Source organism: Drosophila montana, unplaced genomic scaffold, assembly GCF_035044405.1.
Source record: "Drosophila montana isolate Dmon_TW-CO22-7 unplaced genomic scaffold, ASM3504440v1 contig_2481_1, whole genome shotgun sequence".
NCBI classification, from domain to species: Eukaryota; Metazoa; Arthropoda; class Insecta; order Diptera; family Drosophilidae; genus Drosophila; species Drosophila montana.
Genome location: NW_026997351.1, coordinates 1,405,661 through 1,432,660, shown reverse-complemented (window position 1 = coordinate 1,432,660; position 27,000 = coordinate 1,405,661). Strand labels below are relative to the sequence as shown.

General features: G+C 39.8%; 2 protein-coding genes across 4 annotated transcripts in view; both read right to left on the bottom strand.

Annotated features, from left to right (window-relative positions):
* Positions 1-21,516, bottom strand: part of LOC135428487 (uncharacterized) — a 56,448-nt gene extending 34,932 nt beyond the window's left edge. Inside the window, exon 1 of the mRNA XM_064682530.1 lies at positions 21,043-21,516. The gene's annotated coding sequence lies outside the window, so the exon portion shown is untranslated. The remainder of the gene's footprint in view (positions 1-21,042) is intronic.
* Positions 21,517-22,222: 706 nt separating this feature from the next.
* On the bottom strand, positions 22,223-25,414 carry LOC135428450 (serine protease persephone-like). 3 transcript variants are annotated; one of them, XM_064682442.1, is made up of 7 exons: positions 25,300-25,414; positions 25,049-25,238; positions 24,082-24,885; positions 23,889-23,974; positions 22,995-23,290; positions 22,745-22,931; positions 22,223-22,671 (listed from the first exon to the last, which is right to left on the bottom strand). In XM_064682442.1, the coding sequence occupies exons 1-7, from the start codon at positions 25,394-25,396 to the stop codon at positions 22,322-22,324; spliced, it is 2,010 nt and encodes a 669-aa protein (XP_064538512.1). In that variant the 5' UTR covers positions 25,397-25,414; the 3' UTR covers positions 22,223-22,321. The 3 variants fall into 3 exon arrangements, with proteins under 3 accessions (XP_064538512.1, XP_064538513.1, XP_064538514.1); XM_064682443.1 differs by having other exon boundaries at positions 25,049-25,235; XM_064682444.1 differs by lacking the exon at positions 24,082-24,885.
* Between the last annotated feature and the right edge of the window lie 1,586 nt (positions 25,415-27,000).

Genomic DNA, 27,000 nt, shown 5'->3' with positions numbered 1-27,000 from the left:
GATCGGCCTGATCAAGCTATCAAGTGAATAATATGCCAACACTGACAACAGTGTTGGGAAACAATAACCAATTAGCCACATTTTTTGAAATGTTGCTGTAGCTTAATTAAAAATTGCCATCGAATGTGGAACTGTTATCGACTGTTTCCACAAAAAGATCTTGCAAGACATTTTGAACTTAGACAGGAAGGTAATGGAACTGGCTGAAATCTTAAGCAGTGTTGAATAGCGTAAAGCACTTATTTACTATATTAAAATATTAAACAGAGTAGCGCTAAGTATTTTCAGTTTTTAACTGTTTTAGCATTCTTTTTGTGATAATCATAAGCTAAACTAATTAAAATAAAACTGTACAAGTAAAAGTGAAAAACGCATCCAAATGCTAACGAGAATTGAAGCAACAAATTCGTTTGACCGAGTGCGCTAAGTAATGGCTGAAATGTAAAATCCATTAGCTGACTGAGTGTTCCCCGAAACACACACAATCAACTCTTCCGAGCAACTCAGCATAAGCTTCATAACGCTGACAGACCTGGTTTTTACTCGTACATGCGTAGGTGGCCAGATTTGCAGCGCCACGAAAAACACGGCTACTTAGCCAAATAGAGGGCGATGCGATGCGCCATTAGTTGGCTATTAGATTTAATGGCGACTATGCGACGCACCAAAACAATTTGCCAGACCCAGTCCCTGAGTCTGTGTGTGTGTGTGTGTGTGTGTGTGTGTGTGTGTGTGTGTGTGTGTGTGTGACATGTGCCATTGCTGCTGTTTTTGGCTGGCTTCAGAGCCAACAAGAAGTCAAGTAATTAATACTGATTTCTGCAGCGCTCATTGATGCGGAACATCGCACACTAGACGAAGGTGCTACTAACGACAACAACGACAACGACAACAACTACAATATTACGCCATGTGGCAACAACAACAACAACGACAACAATAACAACAACAATGCGAACGAGAACGAGAACGACAACATAAACCGCCGTCTAACAACTTTATGCGTCTCAAGGCTGTATTATGCTGGTTTCGTAAAGCGAAACCCTCCTGACATCTACCACCTAGCGCGACCAAGTTGTTTGCACATTTTGTTTACTCATCGCGTCTTTAATTGTTTAACACCAATTTTATTCGCATCCAAAAAGTTTGCTAATTAAGTAGCTGTAGTCGGCAGATTTACTTGATCTCATACTCAAAATGAAATCCCCAAGAAATTTTTACAATGAAGTCTTATAACAATATAATGAGAAAATAATGAATGTCTTAAGGCTTTCACTTTGTATTCCTTGTCGAAAAGAGAGAAGAAGAAAACAAAACAAGAAGCAAAACAAAGCAAAGTTCCACTGAATTTCATAAATATAAAATCAATCTCAATAATGTCGCGACTCTCATTGGTGGCGAGGTCATGATGTAGTCAAGGACATGTCATTGGGTCTGTCAGCAGGTCTCCTTAAAGACCATGTCTTGCATAGTGTCTAACTAAGGTCTGTGTGGGGAAAAAGAAGTTTTACTACAAATTAAATTATTTAATTATTTTAAATTAGTTACACAAAGGATAATCGGCAATTTTCGGAAAATATTCCAATGTTCTACTCTTATTATTATTGTAACTTCAAATTATTATCCCCAATTACAAAATGCAGTTATCGTGTAATTGAATTAAATATAACCAACAAATCGGATTCGAATTGTTAGCGGTAAAACACACAAATATTTATGTTTATATAAATTTGGTATTTGGTATAAAGGTCGTAAGCAGGAAATGGGGATTAAGGATTGCACTGCTGTTATTAGATATTCAAATGCTTAATCCACACATATTTCGCTTTGAATATCAATTTACAATTTAAATAAAATGTATAAATTTCAGTGCATTTCCGATGGTCTTGGCCTTGGCCTTGGCCTTGGCCTATACACCAATGTAAATTTATATCTGTTATCCAATTAGTTTGCAAAGTATGGCGAATATTACTCAACCGGCGAGGGTCGTTCATGAAGCTGGAGCTTCAGTCGAACATAATTACTTCATATTGTTTATTTCAAGCTGACTCAGGTCAACAACAACAAGGTATAACAACGAAGGTGTTCTATCATGCGCAGACTTTGCTACCGACTCTAGATTTACAAACGCTTGTTCCCAGCACGTAGCTATAACCTGTTGGGAATTAAAAGCAACGAACAGAAAACAGAGCAAGCAGCAGATGCATCGTTAGTCTTTAATAGCATCTTAAGTCCTTAATAGCTTTATGTTAACAATTCAAACAAATTACTTTTGATATTTTGAAAGAAAGACAATCGGATGAAAAAGACAAAATTGCAACTAACATTTTTACATGATGTTGATCTTTAAAAAACAAGTGCTTTTCGATTATTTTTTTCGAAAATAAGTTTGAAGCTGAATTATCGTTTATACGAAGAGCTGATTTTCGCGCATTTTCCGAACTTGATGGTGGATTTTGCCTAGTCGACGAACCAGTTACTTATTCATTCTATATATAGAGCGTGGAAATTATAGTTTTGTTTGTTTTACATGCAAACTTGTCAAACGACCCTCGCAGCGTGTATTTAAACACCTGCCACGCGCTGCATATTATTCATTTGAATGATGTATAATTCCAACAAAATGGGAAATTTTTATACTAGGCCCTGCCGCTGTTTTTGTTTGACATTGCGTAAAACTCAATTAATTGCATTCATGGTGAACTATATGGGTGTGTGCACACCCCGGTCACTGCCAGCCAGCCCACAGTCACGCCCACAGCCACAGCCACGCCCTCGCCCATGCCCATGGCTATGGCGCTGCGCTGAAAAGCATGCAACATAAAACACAAATGCGCTCGAATAACAACAACAAGAACAATAAAAACTAACGCGAATTAATTGTCTGGCAACACGCAAGGCGACGCTGCTAAATGCACTATTGAATGACTGGCAAAATATATTTAATTAGCAAACAAATGATTTTCACAAGCAGATTCCTCCCCCCCCACCACCCACCCTCCCTGACGGCCGCCGCAAACAGCAGCTGAGCCATTAAATTTGCAGAACAGCCAAATTATTTGGCCATAAAATTGTCATGAAATTTGCGCGTCAAGGCCAATTAGTTTTGGGCGATTTTTGTCAAGGTAATTCTATGCTCTGTCTTTCTATATACTACACAAAACAGCTCACATACACACGCACTCGCACTCGCACACACACACACACACACACGTTGACAATTGGTAAATGAAAATCGCAACTGCTGTCAAGCTTTGCCAGCCATAAATTAGCGCACAGTAAAAGCCATTGAGACGAAAGGCATTTCAAAAACTTTTATCAGCTCCTTTTATGGCACGCCCTTCTGTTAAAAACCGCCCAGCTACCAGTCCACCCCCCCCCCCTGCCACCCTCTGCACAACATTCAGCATCCTCCCGCTAGGATTGACTGATTATGGCAGGCAAATGAACGCGTCAAGGGGCAAGCCAAGCCAGATGGAAGCCAATGGAAGCACAGGGGGCAACAGGCACTGTAGGGCAGCGTAAAAGGCATTGAAATTGATAAGCTACACACACACACACACACACACAAACACATACACGCAAACCAACTTAGAGTCACACATACACACCTCCACTCACAGCCGCTAACAAACTCTTAGTCAACAGCAGCCAGAACACACGCACTTAATGTGATTTGTGCTTATATTTGTGCATTTTACGTTTATTGTTTTTGGTACAAACACACACATACATATACACACATGCACACACTTAAGCAGCGCATATGCGTGAGTGTGTAGCATACTTAGCAGCGTCTTCGGCTGCGTTGCTCTTTGACACTGCCGTGAAATTTATCCAAGCCAATGCCATAAAGCATGAAGCATTCAATTTATCTGAAACTTGGCCGGAAAATGGCATCAAATTTATTGCCATAGTATTTGGCGACGTTTGGCTGGTGTCGCTAAGACACAAATCAAATGGATTTCACATTAGTTACTGCCCCTCAAATAATTTGATCCCATGCGAAATCAGCCTTGTGCTTGCCTATGTTAGTATTTTATTCAAAATTCAAATTGAAGATAATAGATTTCTGAGCTAAAACAGCAGAAAAAACAATTGTACTCAATCTAGTCAGCTCTTACACAAATTTCAGCACTCTACCTTCCATCAAAGGAGCATTGTGTTTTGGAATACTAACTTTCAAAAGGGGGATTTATTAAAGTCATTTCAGAGAGTTCTAAATTGTACAAAATAAATGCTACATTGAAAAATTTTCGATAAAAAACCAAAAAAAAAAAAAAAAAAAAAAACCAAAAAAACAGAAAAGCAACCAAAAAAATAGAACATACAAAAAATTGATATAGCTTAAACCATGGATGCTGAAGAAGAAGCTCTACGTAATCAAAGAAGACTAAACGCATTATTGACAATCCATCTGCAATTGACGGATTTGCTTGATTTTGTGAATCGCATCGGGGTATCGCTGGAATCGCTGTCGATAAGCACTGTTCGCTATATTAGGGAGCAGAACCTACAACAAAACCTACAGCCCAATGAAGCCAGTGATGCCGCCGAGTCCGAGGCAAAAGGTGTTGGCGAGAGCGATGCTGAGAAATGGGCCAAAAGGAGTTAAGACAATCAAATTGTGATGTGATGTAGTAAAATGGACATTAAAAACAATTCAAAAATTATGAACAGCACATGCGTCACTCAATAGCTTGATCAGATAGACATGATCTATCGATGACACTAGAGATCGATATCGCCAATATTCAAGGCTTTTCTGTCCTAAGGCATATTGGAAGAGTTCTTCCAGTTTTAACGCTATCTTAATCTGAGCTATATAGCGTAAGTTTAAGGTTGTTGAAAAACTATCTTAAATGGAGTCACTATCGATTGTGTTATAAATATCGATAGCTGTGCCTATCGCTTATCGCCAATATTGCTGGCTTTCCCATCATAAAGCCTATTGGATGAGTACAACGAATTTTAATGACTTGAAGCTGAACCTTATAGCGTTAGTTCTTTGAGGTTATTCTAAAACGATCTCAAAAGGAGTCACTATCGATTGTGCTATAGTTCTTGGCATATTTTGTAGCTCTGTTGCGTCAAAAAAAAAGTATTCCACCTTCGGCTTTATAATTCAACATTTTTTAGACTTTTTAATATTTTTTTAAGCTTTTTTTGTCTGTGGTTTATGATCAGAAAATTCGTCTATTTATTTTTTATGGGCATGTTTATATAAGTGTGTGTGTGTGTAAGTGGCTCTGCTTATGTTTTACCAATTGACTTTTAAGAGCTTCAGAATTTTATTTCAGTTAACAGCCACTAGAAGAAAACACATTTTTATTACGCTTCCTGGCTGGCGGAACTTCCGTTGCACTTTAAGCCACAAATTTTCAGATGAGTGAGCTCTCACATATGTATCTCTGTGCATCTGGTTCTGTGCGAATTGCTTTCCACACTTTATGACCCTTTGCTTCTGGACAGAACATCCTTGAAAATTGGTATCTACTTTCATTGTTTGCCTTTCTGCTGCGCACTTGATCCACTTATTGCTTATCTCGCCCAGAAGTCGCTTTGATGATGTGACAGCCACTTTTCTGCTCTCCCTCAACTCAAGTTTTCCGCTAGAATGCCCAAAAGTGTCAATTAAATTGTGCCCAGTGTGGGCTAGACTAGTATTTGTTTTTTCTGCGCAATATCAAGAAAACTTAAAACTCGACCGTTTTCTAGGTCTAGTCCGTTTTTCAAAATATCTTGCCAACATATCTTCTAAGTACTATCAAATCGGTTCACCATATCATATGGCTGCTACAGCAACAATCGGCCATATGACATATAAAATAGCTATATCTGTGTCAGCGGCTGTAAGCTAAATCCTTCGACATCTATCCATTCTTTGTTGTATTATATATTTTAAGAAAAAGCAATTATTGTTTTAGATTTGGAGTTTTCAAGAAATCTCTTCAAATCGTTGTTAAACCTTGTCGTAATGCTTGGCAAATTCATAGCAAATGCCCGCCTTATACATTCATCAGCAAACTGAACTAAATTTTAAACTCGGGTCAGAGCCGTTATTTGTTTATATGTATTTGCCATTAGAATAAGCTTATTCTGTTTAACATTTAGTGTCATATTCACAAGAGAATAAAGGCTATTTTGCAGTTCGTTTGGCTGTCTTCCCATCTTTCTGAATGTACACAATTTATCCGATGCTCTTGGAACCAGAGATTTAATTTATTATATATATACACTGAGGTTCGTTTTTGGAGACATCTGATAGACACGTAGCCTCCTTTTCCAGGTCTCTTATCCACGGCAGAAGATTATGCGCTCTTGGCAATTGCCGCATTTGAGCGTTTGAGCTTGATGTACAAATGAAAGCATTTAAATGCGCTTCCTTGAAAGTCCTTAACAACTTGAATGTTCAATCACTTAAATGCCAGCAGCCACAATCACGACCCAATGCGATGTGCGGCAGCAATTAAGAATTCTTTTCCATGGGTATGTCAAATACTAATAATTCGCATTTATTATATATATATGTATATGTATATATATATATATATTTGTATGTGCAGGAGTCGTGGCAAATCGTCGATATAATGCGCACACGTTTTCGAATCTGCGCCACAAGGAAATGCAATTATAGATAGAGTTCGTTTCCCTTGTTCATGGAGAAACTTTACCCAAATTGCGCAATTCCAATTTTTGTGTGTGTGCAAGCTTGTTCAATGCCAAAAACAAAAAACAATGCTCCAGTAGGAAGTGCCCGACTAGGAAATACCATACATCTATATATATATATATATATATATATATATATGCGTACTTAAATATACTTAAGCAGAGAGCTTATTGACCGATATTTAAGAGATTTTCTGGACTTGAATAAAACAACCAAATGAGTGTGTATACTAAAGCCCAAAAAATGAGTTTTTAAAATTTTTTGGTGATGATAACAAAGGTGAAAGGAGAAGAGGTATCAATAAAGTAAAGTATTCTTAAGCAATACTTCTTATACAAAACAAGACACTACATACCAAATTTCTCATATGATTTTCGATTTGATAAGCGAATTATATTAAATTTCAGTCTTTGGCTGTTATAGTGCTCATACAGACAGACAGATGGCTAGGTCGACTCGGACACAGAAATATTATACCCTTTATTCTTTCCATTTTAAATGGGTAAAGGGTATAAATAAAAGGAGAAAGGTGTGTGCCCCGACTCGTGGGTATAAGGAATGGCGATTGCCAACCGTAACATGGGGAGGGGCTGAACAAGGGGTTAATTATTTTAATAGTGCCAATCAAGCCAATTTACAACCGAGCAGTCATGACAATTGTCATCGGTGTTAGCGCAACAGTTGCTGTCCCACTTCAAGAGCCCGATCCACCCGCCCAAGCCCAGAACAGGTGAGTGTAGCTATAATTGCATACTTTTCTGCATAAGTAGACAGACTCCCACTCTCCCTGTCTCTCTCTCTGTCTCTCTCTTTCTCTCCCACTCCCTGCAGTAGATAACATTTATGGCACTTAATGTAATTACTGCGCTCATTCTCATATCCAAACCCATACTCCTACTCATTCGCATTCGCATTCGCATTACTATTCCCATTTCCATGTCCATGCTATGCATAAACTCATGCTTATTCCCATTATCAATCCCGTTCTCATTCTTATTCCATGGCTGTTGCCTGTGCTTAACGCCAAACCCTGAGCGGAAATTGATTTTGCAAGCCGATGGCTGATCAACTGCTTCGCAACATTCACAGCAGTTTAAGCATTGATTTTCGCATACCCTTACGCAAAGTCCATATATACACGCAACTATCTCATGTTGGCTTTGGCTTTGCTAGCTTTGTCGCCTTGTAAGCTTCTTAAAATTCTCAATGAGTTTTAGCTGCGGACTGAGTAAAGGGCCTGATGATCGAACCGAAATAGCTATTCTAGAAATAGCTATACAGAAAAGCTATATACAATTACAACTATTTTTTAATATTTAACGAACCCTTTGCCAAACCAGTTGCCGCCAAAGGAGCCGAATCGGAATCCGAATTAAACCATATTTTTGTTCTTAAATGCTTTAGTGTATCAAATCGAAATATCAAAACCATATTTCCAAGGAATCAAATAAATTATTTACTACTCGCAAATATTTTAATAAATATGGACTTGATTTATTTAAATGATAAATCAAGATTCGAACCATGTTTCATGTGGGTGGAAGACGAGGTTCAAGGCCCAAACCGAAAGCCCGAGAGCTGACCCGAGCCTAGAACCGAACCACTGATTTAATTGTTGGGGCTTTGGCACCGCTTTTAATGCCATTTGGTTATCGAACCAATCAATTGTTTTCAAATTTGTCGAAGGTGAGGGTCTTATCGCATTATCGATATCGACAATCGATAACCAAATCGTGAACCGAACCACCGATATATCTTAGCATGCAAAGCTGCTTTTGTAGCCGACTGGCTATCGAAACTATGACGAGTTTTTAAATTCGGTTAGAATCGTTCGTTACTTTTACAAGCCAGCTGCAAAAAATATACGGAATGCAACGAGAATTGCTTGGGCAGGGTATTCGAGCGTTGGTTTCACAATTCACACTTTGATTTGATTTTGCTACTTTGCTTTTGCATAGCTGCTTCTTTATTGAGTAACAAGAAAACTATAAAAGCGCAAAGGAGGCGACTGCCGCCAGAAGGGGGTTGTTGGCGCCTCTAGAAATTGACAAGTTTCAACTCGAGTGTGCAGTCAAAGAGCACACTGGCTCGTTGGCACTGGGTGTGCGCTGGTGTTTGCCCGTCTCTCTCTCCCTCTCTCTATATATATCTATGGCTCAGTCTATGGCTCAGTCTATGGCTGTGTCTATGTCTATGCGGGCAACGGCAGCTCCTGCGACCGTTGAGCTCAATGCTGCAACGCCCTGTGACCCGCCCACTGCTGCAGTGGCACGGTCGCCCGTTTGCTAGGTTCCTCCCCGCCTACTCCTTTGCTCGGTTGCGCCGCCCTGCGCCGGTCATTGACTTGCTGGCGCGTTGCAATTTTCAACAAATCAGCAACACCCAGCCCCAGCCGCAGCTCTAGTGCCCGCCGCCTGGCCCGAGCAATTGTCAATAGCAACAACAAAAATTCAAAGCGACATGAATTTTATACGAAATTGTCGAGAGCAGTCGAAGGGACTTGTGGAAATTTGATGTAATGATACCGACCAGAGCATTGATTTTGGTCAATGGCCTGTGGCCGGGACATTCGACTGGTCTCCAGTGTAAGCGGTTGGTTTTCTTAAACTTGTCTTTTCTCTTCTTTAGTTTACTTTTTTGATAAAGGCCTGGCCAAAAACAAAAAGCTCAAAAGTTACGACTGCGGTTTGTCAGCTATTGAAATGTTTAACTGTGCGCATGATTAATCTCAGTGCTGGGCAGCTTTTTACTAAGTGCTACTAAATGGGCCACGCCCCCTGAAGGAAGCGCTGGGCAAGTGGATCGCCCAGCCATTGGGCAGAGCCGAAAGAAAAAGCTTGCCTAATTGCAAATAAGCACAGGAATTGAAAATGAAATTGAAATAACAGGCAATCTCATGGGGCACTGCCTACTAATTGCCGGACCCATCTCTAGAGACACGCATGTTGATTTTTGCGGTTGCACGAAACCCAATCTAAACCAGACGCTGCCCCACTGGAGCGCCAACATGGTTGCGTATTCATTTGCATAGGTCTTCTTGTTTCCTCACTCAAGTTCTGATTTTGAATGGAACAATTGATATCTATAAAAGCTGCAGCTGCTTTTTCTTGTATTTGGGCTGGGGGCATTCAAAGGGGCTGGCAAAGCTATCAAATCAGTTTGAACAATGCGAAGAGGCTAAGAATATGTGCGACCGGGGTGTACAATATGCAATGACTTGCCAAGGCCTTCAATTGAAAGAACTATAAGTTATCTAATAAGCACAAAGTACGTACAAAGAGTCTACAAGCTCATGTGTACATTAGCACAGGTACTGGAACAACTTGAACAATGTGTACGCTCTTAACATAAGAGTTAGAGATAATGGTCATAACCATAACTGCTGTTATAACAAAAGAAGCAATTGCAGAATAGAAGTTATCTAACGGTATTGGGCACTCATAACATCTATCATTTACACACAACAGATCGAAAAAGTGAGCTTGTGAATGTAAATGTTTAATGGTGAGCAGGGTACATAATATGCTAAGTACTATGTGAAAGTTAACTAACAGCACTTTGAAAATACATATGTTAAGTAACATTATATATAACATATGAGCATTAACTTATGTTAAGTTGTATTTAGTATATATATATAAAAGTTAACTAATTTTAAGGTATAACATATGAATGTTAGCTAACAGCGCGTTGCATCGCACTTCAACAATACTCCTGTTAAATAGCATTACGTATAGCATAAACAATACTTCTGTTTAGTTACAGAACCTATAGCATACAAATGTTAATTTACAGCGTATTGCTGCGCACATCAACAACACAGCTGTTAAGTAACATTACGAATAAAATGTGAAAGTTGACTAACTGTAGAACAATATTTACTAAAAGTAAACACTACGCGACGCACATTTACAATATTTAGCTGCTGTTAATTGCCATTGACATGACTAAAGTGAATGTCAAATAAGAGACCAAGAAAATTTCGCAGCAAAAAATGTACTAGGAAAAATTTGACTTTCTGGGAACCCAAGAGCCGCGTCAAAGGGTATTTGATCTATGACTTGCCCATTCCGGCATTACATTGTATTGCCTTCTCTGAGCGACAACCAGACTCTGGGCTAGCCAGTGAATGTTTCGGAGCTGGGTTTAGTGACAGGGCACATGGCTTTTGACCTGGGTACTCGGTTACCTTGACTTGGTTTCCAGTTCGCAGGGCCGCAGTTCGCAGCTGGTTTTCAATGCGGTGCCGCTTTGATATCCTTGAACTTTGCGGGGGTTCCGGCGCGGTGGGGCAACTCAGACATTTGTGTACACAACGGTGCGAATACTTTTTGTATAGGCTGTGAAATGTTTGGTTTGTTGACGCTTTTGTATTTTTGGGGGCGTAAAACGATGAATGTCGAGCCTATTTGCATTTTTTTTTTCGGGTCAGGCAGCGGCAATAACAAAAGCCGCCGCACGCGCATTTCTTTAAAGAGTAGGTCGACAGATTTAGCCGGAGAGCTATGCAATCCCATTTAAGTTTTATCTACTGCGCTCCAAGGATTAACCCCAGCTATGTGAGACACCAATTTGTCAGATTTAAAAATAAAATAAAAAAAAAAGGCAACATAATAAATGCGCCGATTTGATTTCCCGGCAAGGGCAAATGTGAAGACTCTGCCTAATTAATTGCTATTAAAAATGAAGTACGCCCATTTCAAGAGAATGCGAAATGTGCCTGAAAATTAACAAAGGCAACGACAACGACCTTGTCTACAATAAAGACGAGCACGAATTGGCACTGTTTTAATTATGCAGACAGCATACGGTGCGTATGCGTAATGTGTAAATTACATAATAATTGACAACGACGGAGAGAGTATCTTGAGCACCTGAGCACACTCAACGGAAGTATATTCGCGCAATTTCCAGCACTGTTTGTGACATCCGAGAAACCGATTAGTGTGCCACTCGCTGAACTAACAAATTCTAGTTAACACCTTTCACAAAACAGAACTTTTGCAGCATGAATATTTATTAATTATATTTCAAACAAAACACTCCACCTTTTATATTTGAATTTAACTCAAGTTGGTTGGCTTGAAACGTGTCGTAACCAGACTAAATAATTAGTTTGAAGCGAGAAGCGCTTATGTCTGGTGCGATAAGCTGTGCTAGTCGCTGTCAAGCGAAAGTCAAGCGAATGGGGCGAAGTGTTTCGGCAAACGAATGAAGAGAATATCAAAATAGGTGAGAAATGCATGAGAGCATTTCGCATGTCAGTCTGATTAGCTGACTAACCATGCTGTACCATAGTAACCTTCAGATCTGCAGTCTGTATGTATGCCTATATCTATTCATTAGGTGCCATGTGAAAGCCACACGATTTTGATACAGTACTTGTCTGTCGTAGTCTGACAGAATGATGTGCTTGAGGTTTCGTTCATTTTGGTGCCTGCGCCTTAAAGTGTTCTACGAAATTTCGTGTTTGAAGTGCGTTGAAGTTTTTTTGAAGTGGGCGGCTGGAAAATGAAATATTGAGCAACAACAGCTGCAGGGCTGCAGGGCTGCCAGCCCAGCCAAATTGGACAACCCTTCCCTCGGGCCATCATTTCCATACCCATTTCCATTTCCCCAGCTCACATAAGTCGTGCGCCGACTATTGATGAAATTAAAGTCTCTGCTGTCGCACAATTGAAAACTGGCGGCGCGTGCGGGCCCCTTCGATGGCTTCTCGTGTGAGGGCAACTTGCGGTTCAAATTTACACCTGCGCAATATGGGGCCAAAAAACGGTATGTAGCAAACAATTTGTAAGTGATAAAAGCAGCCATGAGCAGCGAGAAGGTATACTTTTTCTCTTCTTTTTTTTTTGCAGATGTTCTCAAATTCGCATTCAACTCAATTTCGCCGATATGCTTCAGCAGCAAATATCTTTGGTTATAAAGACAGGCTGATTTCGTGTTCAGCTTTTGCTTATCAGGCCATAAATTGAAAATCTATGAGAAAGCTCTTTTTAATAACTTGCAGCACTAAATTTCTAAGCTTTAAAACAACATATTAAAGCATATGTACTTTTATTTCGCTAATCTTTTACTTATAACTTCTTTAATTGAAAATCTTTGAAAAAGTTTCCAAAAACTTCAAAAGCTCCATTTCGGAGCTTTAAGTTTTATTTATGAAACGAAATAACAAGTTTAAGTTTATTTCCCATTAAGTTTTCGTTTTAATTTCATAAATTGAAAATCTTTGAAAATGTTTGGGAAAACTTCAAACACTCCAACTCGGAGCTTTAAGTGAACTTTTTGAATTTGAAGCACACTTTCATGTGCTTCGAAAGGTTTGACAGTTGAGTCACAATCTAATTGATCTTCAAACGTGATTAAATAACGTTTGAGGTGGGAAAGCTAAGCATTTGCGTTTCTGGGAACAATTGCATTTTAGCTTCTTTGTAAGTTGACTGTGCGGTGCGGGCTTGGCTTCAGTTTTAAGCCCATCAAATGCTGGCTGCCATCATTTTGTAATGCCACAATGCTGTTATTCATTAAGTTTAATGAGTTCATTTGAATTTGAATGTGGGCCAGAATGGGCGAGAAAGGGCGGTTACGCTGCTAAGCTTTGGAAAATGCAAACGATTTGCGGACGGCAAATTTAAAAGGCTTGAAATTGAAGCAAGGCCACAGGCTAATTGACATCCACCCCAGCTCAGCTGGAGCAAAATTTTAGATGTTAATAGAAACTGAGACGACATTCCGCCAGTCTCTAGCTGCCAGCTGCCAGCTGCCATGCGACTAATTCAATTAGCGCAGCTAATTTTGGGTCTATTAGCTGACTAGCTGCCGTTTGCCGTTCGACGTGCGATATTTTTTGTCGAGCACTGTTGCAAATTGTAGCACTCAACACTTGCTCTCGCACAGCGCTTGCCAATCATCTAAGCCAACTGCTGATTAACACAAGAGCTTCTATTTAATTTGCTACATAAAAGAAAATAATTCAGGCATACAAAATAACGTGTTAAATGCATTATGATGTTTTGTAGAGAACTGTTCGGGGTATGAAGGGTATCATGGCAAGTGTGTAACGGGCTCTATCAATATAATTATAGAAAAAGAATTTGTTCTAAACGGTCCTCAACGCACAACCGCAAAAGCTTCGCAGCTGACATTTTTAATGAAAGCTTAGCTGAGCGTTGGACCAGCAAGTGAGAGGTCGCTGGCTCAAATTTCAATTTGTATTTGCCTTTAAGCTCAGATTGAAACATTTTAACTTTATAAGGGGTCAGCTCGTCTATATAATGAGCCTTAGAAACGTAAAGTCACGAGCATCCCTGGCTTAGCTGTCTGAGCGTCGATCCAGCAAGCGAGAAGTCGCTGGCTCAAATCCTGCCGGAAGTTCAAAATTTTTATTTTTTCTTGCTTGTATAATTTTTGCTATTATTCCCAAAAAATAAATAATAATACATAAGCCCGTTTACAGAGTATCATTTAGTTTAATACAATCAACTAATTAGCTCCTATTTGTTATGCAAAACTATTTAAATTAGCCACATGGTCTATTGCTCCAAAATTTTATGAAAGATTAAAAATGAATTAATATTGTATTTCAATCGTTGCAACACACATTTTATATTCACGATTTACAAGCAACTGTATTGCGAACTGTTTCAAATTAAATTTACTAAAATGTGTGGAGCATAAATAGCGAAAAAAATCAAACTAAAAATTAAACAAAAACACTTTAGAATTTTTCTTTCCAGAATCGAATTGAATATTCAGTTCGGAATATTAGTATAAGAAATGTTTTTGATGCAATATTTTTATATTGCTGAGACACCGCTCCCTGCTCGCAAGAGGACTACTCCCTGCCCGACCTTTAAGGCGACTTAAACGGCAAGATTTTGCCAACACGATTGGCATCTAAAATCTTCATACAGCGGTATGGGGTTCGGTTTTTAATTACATTTGCCATCCATGTGTTGTTTAGGTACTAAATTATGATTGTACAGAATCTACACTTAATAGAAATATAAAAAAAATAATAAAAATTAAAAACTGACAATAGTTCCCAATATAATGGAAAAAAAAATATTTTTATATGCAAATGATGAACTTTATTTTCACGCTGGCAAGCTGTGACAGCATTTATAACATTTTTAATTGACAGCCACAGCAACAGGCATTTAAATTGCAATAAAAGCGACGGTAACAGAGGCGTCAGCAGCAACTAACAGCACCAAAAATAATTTACACACTTTACACGCACGGCAAAAACTTTCACATGCTAAACTTTTCACTGTTTGTATTCTTTATTTTTTCCTTTTTCCCGTTGATGTATTTACACATATGCAAATACCCTTACGCGCCAGGCCTAATGACTTGCACCAACCGCCTGCTACACCAATTGTTACACGCATTGTTTTAACAGAGCTCTATTTTGATTCAAGCAGCTTGTTAGACGAAGTTGTGCAAATAATATGGATATTATACACTCATTTTCTTCTATGAAGCGAACCACAACGCAAAATAAACAGCCTATTTACAGAACTCGAAAAATAAACAAAAGCGGAGAATATGGAGCACATTTGCCAACGCCAACTCAGCGAATACCCTTTTCATGACCTTAAGCTATTGAGCAGTCCAATGAGAGTATGTCTTAATGGGGTAAACTCGCCTAACAAGCAATTTCTCTTTATTTCACTTTAATGGACATACCCCGATTAGTGGGGGAAAATGATCTGTGAATGAGTTATTTGTAGAGTTAATCCACAGAAGCGAAAGCGAAAGAGGACCGCAATTTGCCAGTACCAACTCTGTGAATACTCTTTTCACGACTATTATTGCGTAGCCCAATAAGAGTATGTCCTCAATGGGCCAACTCTACTGACTAATCATAAAAAATGGCTCAAATATTTCATGAAGCTTAACTTAATGTTGTCATTTACAGTATATGTAGCTAGCAAAGCCTAGCTCCATTCTCAATTTTATTAACCTCGATTCGGTGCACTAGAATAGTGTATTTAAAGATTCGCTCAGCCAAATTCAGCGATTTTTCCGCTACCTTTTTTTATAATTTGTTTTTTTCATTAAGAAAATTTCATAAGGTAGACGTGCGTGTATATGAGAGAGTTTTATGAGGCGTGCTCTGCTGCTAGGGTTCGAGGGGTCTGAGGGGTGTTTTGTTGTTCGCCAGTTCCTTCATATGCAAGTGCCGGCACGCGTTCACGTTTGCTCCTGCGGGTACCGAGAACCGACGTGGGACGTGAACTGGGCTGGGCCGGGGATGGGGATGGGGATGGGAATGGGGATGGGCTGGGGTATTGGAGGTCACAGCGGATGGGGTAAATGGTGAAACACGTGCTGCATTGAATCGATTAAATTTCCTTAATGCCAAACCATAAATTTTCAGTTGTTTTACCATTGTCAACGACCTTTCAACCCAACACACACACACACACACACACAAACAGAGAAGCACAAGAGACAAATATACCCAAAAAGTGACAGCCCCCGAAAGAAAAAGAAACAAAATTATATCTAACTTCACATGGCCCCGGCTTCGACTGCGAGCTAAGTGCCATATGAGGGCATTATATAAGCTATATATGTATGTATATGTGTATCTATGTATAGGTATATGTGTAATTTGCGTTTTTTTCCTTTCAGTCTGTGCGTATTACCGTTATGCTTTGTTTATCTTTTCGTTTTTCTTCAAGCGATTTCGTATGCAGTGATTTTTCATGCCCTATATGCATTGAATATGCATGAAAGAAGGTATAATGAACCGACGAGCCGAGTCGATAGCTAGTTCGGAAACAACAAAAGCTACAGACTTCATATTTAATATTGTATATTCTCGTATAACACACAGAGTTATCTTACTTCTCTTTTCGATAGATTCTCGTATCTTGTTTACAGCTCAAGAATATTTTTATTTGTGAATTCCTGCCAAACTTCATCACGATCGGACTTTAAGCACCGAAGAGTTGTGATCTGAGAAAAGAAGAAGCATAGCCACAGCACAAAGTGTTTTTTTTTTGTGCGATGCGGGTGCAGAGTATCTCGTAGTTGAACACTCCCGACTAGAGCACTTTAACATGCTTCCTTTTTTGGGCCTCGTATGACCCAGCGAAATGAGAGATTTGTGTAAAGATTTACGCGCTACACAAAAATGAACTTGTGTAAATTTATGTGCATTACAAGCGCGCACACACACACACACACACACACACGCACACACACTTGCGTGAATCGTCAGGCTGCAGGCTCCATCAGCAGCCTAGCCAGACGCCTCCACTAAGTAACTAACGCCATTAGCCGCTTAGTTTTTGGCCTCGACCCTCGCTCCGTTTGTCGTCAGCCCTCGCCGCCCGGCCCTCTCCTCACCTTCTCCCCGACCCTCCTGTGTTGGCATTTTTATTGCTGCATTCCTCAAAGCGGCATCAAAGTATCTCTGGCAAATCTATGCTTAAGTCGGCTTTGGATTAAGCTGTATGCAGAGAGAGGTTCTTAGAGGTATATTTATATCCACAAAAATATATATATATGTATATATATATATATATATATATATATATATATCTATAGCAGCACACGTCGACTTCCTTGACCTTGCTTCCTTGTCCAGATGTAACTATTAATTTGTCACAATGTTTGTAATGCAAGGGGAGCGGGAAGCGGGGGGCGGGCAGAGCGCCAAAACTGGAAGACAACTGCTGGTGTGGCATTAAGTGAGAATTAAAAAACAATCTATTGCAGCCAATCCAATGAAGAGCAATAAGTCGTTTACATTCCTATCATTTTCGTTGCCTGCTGCGCTGCGCAATCTTACTAAAATTTCGGAAAGGAATTGCAACTATTTGTCTTTAAATAAAATTAAAGGAATGTAAAACTGCTTCAGATCGGGATAAAGGCAACTGAGTAGGCATCGACTATATGTTTGACCCATTTGTTGTTGACAGTTTGACTGACAACTGATAACTGCTTATCAGGATTATAAAAGGACCCTTTGCCAGATTATATGTACTCCATCATATTTTATCCGACATATCTATTCTTTTTTTTAACGAAGTTAAGTTTTTAACGCTTTGATACTTTAATACTGTGACACTGAGCCCAAAGTCAACTTAAATATTGAGCATCATACTAATTGCGCCATACACATATATACACATGTGTGTGTATGTCGTACATACATATATGCTATTAATGCCATACGAAATCAGTAATCGACGCATTAAGCTGTTTAATACATTCATTTCGTTACGAGCAATGCGGGCTTTGTTTAAAGTTTTGCGGAAAGCTTTGCGAAAATAATTACAAAAAAAAAATAAAATTAAATTAAATAAATAAGAATGTTGCAGTCGGTTGCACACGACCGTGTAATACGCCTTCACGGTTCAATAACAGCTTAAAGCCCTCTATCCGCCGCATTTCATAAGCGATATTAATTTTGCCGATTTGCCACGTTCCATAATCGAACGGTCAGCCGCACGGACATTAAACAAAGTCCATATTATCTTTTCTTCATATGATAGAGCATTAAAATTGCGCGCTATATAATCAATAGATATTTCTTCAAAAATCATAGCATACTTTGCAGCGCATATCCGCAATAGACTTTATTTCAATATGCATGGTGCGTGCATCTTTCCGATTACGCACTCAGTTCATGTAAGGGGTATATTGAGTAAGAACCTCGTTGTTTTGATCTTGAATATAAGACTTTAACATATTCGTGTATCAGATATGGTGTCAAGCTGTTGGTAGCATGGCAAATCATGCAAAATCTTTATATACCACAATCTTAAAGCTGAGCTCCAATAAACGATCCAAAACCAGTTTGAAAGTGCTTAAATCGGAAAAGTCATTAAGTCTTGGGAAACTTGACGGATCAGGCTGTCTTCAAGCTGTTGATGGGTTTTTGTTTCCATATAAAAGAATTTACCAATAAATTATGAATATTTATATGCAATTTGTCAGACCAAACGCGAGCACCTGTGATTGCTTTCAGTCAAACATTTTTTGGTTTTTTTTTTATTTTCCACATGAATATTCAATGTGATCGTTTGTTGTCGGTAGCTTTCAAATATGATGTGCATAAATATTGTATATACATATAAACAAATGACTTCAATTTGTATTAGCTGCCAGAGACACAGCTGCGACCTGCCTCAACTTTTGTTTTCAATTTAATTGAATAAAAGGCAACTGACAAAAAAATGAAGGTAAATAAAATGGGGAAAATTGATTTTGTGCTTGTGAATGAATATTATTAATTTTTTGTTTCTTTCTTGCTTTGTGTTATCTGCGCGCATATTTATTAATTAAAAGAGGTCACAACTTGTGGGCGATTGTATTTGTCAGCTCAAATTAGTACAGTACAGTACACACACACACACACACACACACACGGACACACACGCGCGCACACACACAAACGTGGAGCTCGGCCGCAAAAGGCAAATAAGCGGCCAATAAAAATATTATTAATATGCCAACAACACACACAATTCTCGACTTTTTGGCATCCGCCTTGCTGATGTCCGCAGCGCACACACACAGGAAAATTAGCAGCAGACCACAACACACACACTAACACACACTAACACACTAGCACACACACGCCATATCAGCTGGGTGTGTTTGGGCCATAAATTTATTAACTTAGTGTCACATTTATAGCCACATTTTCTAACCGAACGCCGGCGGCAATATTCGAAGGACACCCACGTACCCCAGACACACATGAGCAGCAGCCAGCAGTAGCAGTAGCAGTAGCAGGCAGCAGTAGCAGGCAGCAGGCAGCAGGCAGCAACAGTTAACTACATTCTGTCTACTCTCTCCAGCCCAAAAGCGACTAATAAATTGCTTTAAAATTCACTTGATAATTTCTAATTGATTGACCGGTTGAGCGTGAAAATTGTCGCATCGATGGCAATTTATCAAGCGGAACACAAATATTGCATTGCATTGCCAGCTAACTTGAGTGATAGGCCAGTTAAACATGACAACTCTCTATGGCCATTATTGCAGCAACAATGCCGCAAATAAATAAAGCTAAAGATAATTTATAGCCAGCTAAAAGATATTGTTTTCATTGCTCATGCTTATTTTATGTTAATTAGTATGATATTTATTGTTTTATGTTTTATTGTTTTACAATTCTCAAATTGAATTGCTGCATCCAATTATTGATGCAAATAGAGCCTATAATTTCCAGCTGAAATTCCAATTGGAATTCATGCAATTATCTTTTAATTGGCATAGTTCCTAAGAGCCCAGATAATCTGTCTCCTATTTAATAGCCTTAGGAAATGTTAAGCTGGAAGCAAACCCTGAATTCAGAGGAACAGATCGAATTTACATATATTTATTGGAATTGCAGACAAAATATATCTAAAAATTAAAAAATAATCAAAAACAAGGAATGAAAAAACAATTAAAAGTTGGTAGAAAAAGAGTTTGCATACAAATTAAATTTATCTCGCTAGCATTTCACTTCTCATTAATATTACAAATCATAAAAAACAAAGAACACAAATAACATTTATCTGATCTCCCGACGTTGTCCTCCCGGCTCATTAAAATTATAAAAGAATAAAAGAAAAAATTGTTCAAGAACAGCAATAAAATAACTTATAAAATTACGCCACAAATCAAGCAAAATATGCGATGCATGAAAGAATTTTGGGTCCACAGTCAAATAAGTTTGTTTCTGTTTAACTTTCGAAAAGCAGTCAAATAATATATAAATCAAAAGCGCCTGCTCGAATCAAAAGATCTGATCAACTGTTCTATTAATTTATTTTTTAATTATAAAGAAGTTTGTTTGCTAAACATTTGTCTCAAGAACTAGAGAGTTTTCAAAGTTTTCGGTTCTCTCCCAATGCTGAATCTCGAGGATTATCAAAATATGTTTTGAAAAAAAAAAAACCGGGATCAATTATGTTTTAATTAAAGCACACGAAAATTCACCAAATCACAACAAATAAACTTTCAAATTCAAATCGTTTTGTCACAAAAAGTTTAAAACAAATAGCTCGCAGTGAATACAACAGGTATAAGGCAATATTATATTTAAGATTCCGAATATCGAGCACCTGTTGTCTACGGTTCTTATCGCAGAATGTGACCAGGCTACTGGACATTTTTATTTTTTACTGTTTTAGTTTTATTTTATTTATTTATGTCTTCTATTTTTTGGTTTCCTTTTTTATTGTTTACGATGCTTATCGGCCGCAGCAGATGTACAATTGAAAACAATTTCCCAGCTTGTGATTAATGCGTCAATATGTGGCGCTGATAAGCGATATGCGTGTAACAAACACAGTTAACAGCGAACAAACAAACAAATAAATAAATAAATAAACAAACACAGAGCAGAAACTTACATTTGATAGCCACTGAGCGCACAATTTGCAAGTGTTAACAAGATTTCAAACTAGGCGCGCCAAAATCGTTGCATGCTGCACGGCGCAACAGCAACGGCAACTGCAACAAAAATCACTTGAAAAAAATATTGAAGTAACAGTCCCAAAGGCTGTGGCTGTTCCTCGCTTCCTAAATGCTGGGCACGAACTAAAGGCAACGCAGTCCCGCGACCAACTGAGGCGCCCACAGCGCCAGCAGCAGCATTTAAGAAGCAGCTGAAACAGTTGTTGCCTGTACGAAATGCGTGTGTGTTGGCAGCGGGCGCGCTGCCACGAGCGGCGGCAGAGACAGTGGAACAGTGAAAGAGTGGAACGGGGAGATGGGGAGGCGGCGATTGCAGGCCTGCTGGGCCGTGCGACCCAAGCAAAAGGGAGCTGACAATAGCAGCAGCAGCTGCTTGCCGGCAGCGGCGATTTCTAACGGTTAAACAACTGCTGTTCTGTTCCAAAAGCTTTGTAAACTGAAAGCTTAAAGCGTTTGCCATCCTGTTTTTTGCATCTGGCAATGCTGTCATCCGCCATAGAGCTGAGAGAGAGAGAGAGTGATTAAGAGAGTGATTGAAAGAGCGCGAGAGCGAGAAAGAGAGAGAGAGGGCTTACATGTCTGACAGTAACATCGCTCTTGCTGCTGCTCTGTTTACGTATGCGAGTGGATGACATACAGCGCACATAGAGTGCCAGCAGGGATAGATGCTGAAACGGAACTAGATAACTGAAAAGAACCAACGGGATTTTGGAACCAGGCAAGCAAAGGAATAAATTCATTTTAAATATAAATAGCTCAGTTTCGAATTAAAAATTAATTAAAGAACGTCAACAGATACTATCCTCGACATGCTAAGACCCTTGAAGACATATGGCCTAGAAGAAAACAATCGATTGCTCCTACAAAAGCCGCATGATATAGTAGTCCGATGTGAGACGATTTAACAGATACGCTAAAGGAACTGCAAAGCGGTAAATATATCTTCAAAAAAAAAACACGTGACAGATAGTATGACAACATTTTGAAAGCCTCTGCAAGGCGATAAGCGGTACATTCTTTAAAAAGTCGTATACTTAACTTCCGTTTGCTAATTTATCTATCTTACTTGAGCGTAATACGGGTCTTAAAACATACTTTAAGTGATAAGTTAAACTGTTAAGGTATTAGAGTAAAACCGGTTGAGCTTTGTATTTAAAATCGACTTGCTTAGAATTTAGTGCTATACATTGAAGATCCTTTAATATCGGTGATTAGTTAAACAACATTATTTGGCCACACGACCTGCTCGATGAATCCCAAATAGGAGGCGACCCGTGTATACAGGCCCGGGGTTTTGGTTGCACAGCCAAAGCCAGATGATATGATGCCCACAATGCTATACTTGTTGTTCACAATATCCCGTTCGAGGATCAGCGGACCACCGGAGTCACCCTGGCAGGCATCCGCCTTCTTGAATTTCCTGTCCGCCGCACAAAACAGCGACCCAATGACGCCCTCCTTTAGGAAGCGTTTCGTATTCGGCTGCTGGGCAAAGCTGACATTGCACTGATCCAATGGAACAGTATTGAGGGGTGCACGCAGCAATATTTTCGATGTGCGTCGTGCTGTATAGAGAAAGTTGCTTGAATTGGGTGAGTGTTTCGATATATCGATATACATATATATCTGATTATTTACTGGTCTGATTCATGGTGCCCCAGCCGGCTACAAAGAGCTGTGCAGTTTCTGGCGGATCAAAGAGATTCGTTTCCAGGCACGCCGGGGATATGTATAGACTCAGCCTGGGCTCCTCGACCAGCTCAAGTATGGCAATATCATTGTACTTGCTGGTGCTCACATATTCCGGATGTATGGCAATGTTTTCCTGTACAATAGAATCCAATCTGGTATATACATACATACTGCGCTCGATTTAACGGGCACTTACCTTTATGGCAATGTCCTGGTAAAAATCGCCCAATTGTTCGATATTCACCGTTCCCAGGCGAGCATGAACGGGCAGATCCTCATTGAAGCAATGGGCTGCCGTCAGGATATGGCGATTTGAGATCAGCGAACCGCCGCAACGATAGACAAAGGTGCCAAAGTTACTAAACGCAATTGCCGCCATGTGCGGATATACACCAGGCTCCACCGGAATACCGTCCAGTATATGGAGCGTTAAGGCCTCCTTTTGGCCCTCCCTTTGGCGCTCCTTCTGGAGGTCCTCAAACAAGCGACAAGCTGCAAGGAACAATTGAAGCAATTCATCAAATGAAGAGTTAGAAAATGCCCATTTCCAAATATCCCCGGCTCAGTCAGTCCAATCAAACCTAACCCTATACACTACTCACTTTCCAAATAGAGAAATGCGAAATGAGAAATTGAAACAAAATTTTAGATCGATCTTTCCTAGTGCAGGTATACAATATAATAGTTCGAACCGGTCGATCCCTGCTGTTGATGCTAATCAAGAATATGAATATGTATATATATTTTATTATATTTCAAAGATTTCAACACATTTTATTCCTTTAGTGTTTTAACTTGTGTTCACGAAACGTCTTATCCTCGTTTTCCACCCAAAGGAGTGAATTTCGAAATGTTTGACGCCACATGTCTCAAATTAATTTTCATAAAGATCATTGAAAATAGTTATCGGAAATAATGTATAGTATGTATGAAATGAACATATGAACACTTAAAGGTTTTATCCAACTATTTTCCACCAATTTTCCACAGTTGCGGGTGAAATAAAATCCCATCTAAGCGTGCACACAAGATTTCGTCAGATTAGTCAGTCTGTCAGTCAGTCAGTCGGTCAATCACCCTACATACTCACCTCGCACAGCTGGTCGCTCCTGCTCGGATACATCTACTCGAGTGGTGGGCGTGGCTTGAATAGTTCGTATCGTTGTGGTCTCCGGCCTGGAAATGGACAAATGGTAAAAGATTAGTTTTGGTGGCTGCTCTTTGATGGCTACGCATGATGGAGGCTAGGGCCAATTGATGTGAATGCTTCAGCTGTGACAAACCCAAATGGTGCAGCATCGCCGTTGCCCAGCTCATTCGTCTCGATCTCATCGAGGGGTCTTTCCCGAAAGCGGAATGGTGCCCAGGGATCTAAATCCACATTGGGGACTGTTACAACAGCTGGACGCGCGGTGGACGTCGTGGTCGTCGTGGTCGTCGTTGTCGTCGGCGGCATCGTCATCGACATCGTCATCGGCTCCCTGGGCAACTCAAATGTGACCACCTGATTGGCGGGCACAATGTCCATGCCCTGCTGACGTAGCCGTTGATTGACCAGCTGTATTAGGTCATGAGGCTGAGCAGCTGGCATTGGTCGCGGGTCTGGTGATGGGGCTCGGACTGGGACTGGTCTTCGGCCTGGTCTCTGCTGCGGCCCCCACGACAGCGGCCTGTTAATGATCTTTGGCTCCCTTCCCATGGCAGGCGCCTGACCCCAGGGTCCCACATCCTGAAACTGGCCCCTGCCCTCCTGCCCAATGGGCTGCTGACTGGGCTGGAATCTTGGCTGTTCTCGCATGGCATCATGGGTTATCACTGGCACATTGGGCCCCAATGGGTTTAGGGGCTTGAGCTGCCTCTGGAATGGAGTTTGAGGTGGAAATCCATCCGGAGGCTGTGGCTGTGTATTTGGCTGTGGCTCTGGCTGTAGCTGTGTATTTGGCTTGTTATTGATCAGCTGCTGAAAGTCAAAATAGGGCGACTCCTCGTCTAGCTTTGACATCGAAGCTCTCGTCGTGGGCAGCGGGGCTCTTGTGGTGGATGTTGTTGAGCTAGTTGTGGTTGTGGTGTCTGGGACCTGGCTTGGGCTGCACGTAAATCAGATGAATTATGTTAGACGCCAGTTTCTTGACTAGCCAACGGTTTGGAGCATGCAGCGACAACAACAACAATTGGCACATAGCTTTGGGGGGGCACAATAACAAAAGCAACAAGACGGACTCCCTTTTAAAATTCTCCATCCACTCTTACCCCTTATCCTCCTCGCAGCAGTCGGTAGTCGGACAGCAGACGATCTCCTCGTACGGGCCCAGGCCGCAGCTGGGCACCTTGTCGACGGTCAACTTGCCCGTTTTGATATATTTGTCAATTCGCGGCTCGCACTTGGATGAGGCCTGACAAACTCCCGGCAGATTCTCTTTCACCATACATGCATCGCCTTCTGCAACAAAGATATGGTCAAAGATGTGGTCGGAAAAAAAAAATTCCAGCCTAAAACAGACCTTCGCGTGCCTCCAAATATGACACCGCGCACAGGATTAAGACGCATTGCAGCAGGCGGCAGGAGGCGATACTGGAGCCACCGCGACGAGCACTCATTCTACTGGGCCAGGCCAGCGCCATTCACAGATCGATTTTGAAGGTTGAAGGGTATCCACACTGCGAGACAGGTACTGCAAATAAGTTGTCGTTAATATAATTAATATTTTATATATTTTCATAGTCAATAAGCAAAGAAACGACTTCAACCAACTTGGATCTATGAAAATCGCATAGAAAGGCGATCATAAAGAGAAGAGCAGATGAGAGTGAGAAAAGAAAGAGGAAAAGAAGTATAGGGAGATAAAAAGAGTAACAACGCAAGAGTAAATAAGAATGTTTGAGCATAAGAGAAATAGAGAGAGAGATTGAGAAAGAGCGAAAGAGCTAAAGGAAGTGAGATGGAGAGTCCAATATTAAAAAGCATGTTTATACATACCTAAAGCAAAACCGTAAGGACGCCCTTACACAAGGTAATGTTCCAACAAAAAAGATTTCCTACGTCTGTCAAATATAAAATAAAATATTAATATATGCTTAAACGATGTGAGCGAAAAATTTGACAGGCTCCAAACAGTCACAGCTTTATCACTTATTTTTATTAATTGTGACAAATAAGTGCACTGCTATCTCTTGGATTTGTTGTGCCTCTCATTGGAAACAGCTCTATAAATCTCTTTGTCCAGTTCTATCATGTGCCATAACACAGAGATCTTATTTTTTAAATTTTTTTTAGTTTTTAGATTTTAGATCAGTTTGATTTTAATTAAAATTAACTTTGTACTTTGTGTAAAGTCTGCACTGCGAATGCTTACATTAAAACAGACCATGAGAATCGCATAGAGAGGCAGAAATTAAAAATAAAAATATTTTGAAAAAGCTTAAAGATATTTACTTTCTCATTTCAATCTCTTCTAAACCATGATCCAGGGACTTAAGCCGGCCCAGATTAAAATGTCAATATACACTAAGTCCGATGTGATCGATTATAATAGGAAAATAACTCCTAGTTTAATTAATTAAGTGCACAAATATTTAACTTTTAGAATTCCATTAAGACTCTGGTAGAAAAGTATTTAAAATCTCATTAAATGCGAAATATTTTTTTAATTCGTATTTCCAGCAGCTGATTGCAGCAAATTTGTTATCAACACACATATTCACAAATAGAAATGCCTTTGCATATTAGTGTTATTTTTTATTGAGCAAAGTAGGCTAATTACTTTTGAATGGTACTTGTCTCACAGATAGCAGAAAAAATAGTACAGAATATAAGCGACTTTTTGTGCTCAATTTTCGATTCGAGTGGCTCTTGAGGTATTTCAAATGATTTATTTTATATATGTCACTCAAAAGAGATTTCTTCTTTGTTGTGTGTTTCATTTGGAGCGCAGCTTCGCTGATAATAATGAACCTGCCATTGACCTATATATCAATTGAATTCTGGCATACGTAGGCCCCATCATCAGATCAATGGCAACTGGAAAAACCGATTGGAGCCCAGCATAAAGCCCTTGCACACATTCTATTTGTTTGCTATATTTGATAGCCCCGTGGAAATTTCCCAAATCAGCTCGGAGCCACATGAGATAGTCCGTTAAATGTTTACGTACAGCTGTGATTCATGGTACTTTTTCAGACCTTTCACTATAGTTTCCGATCAA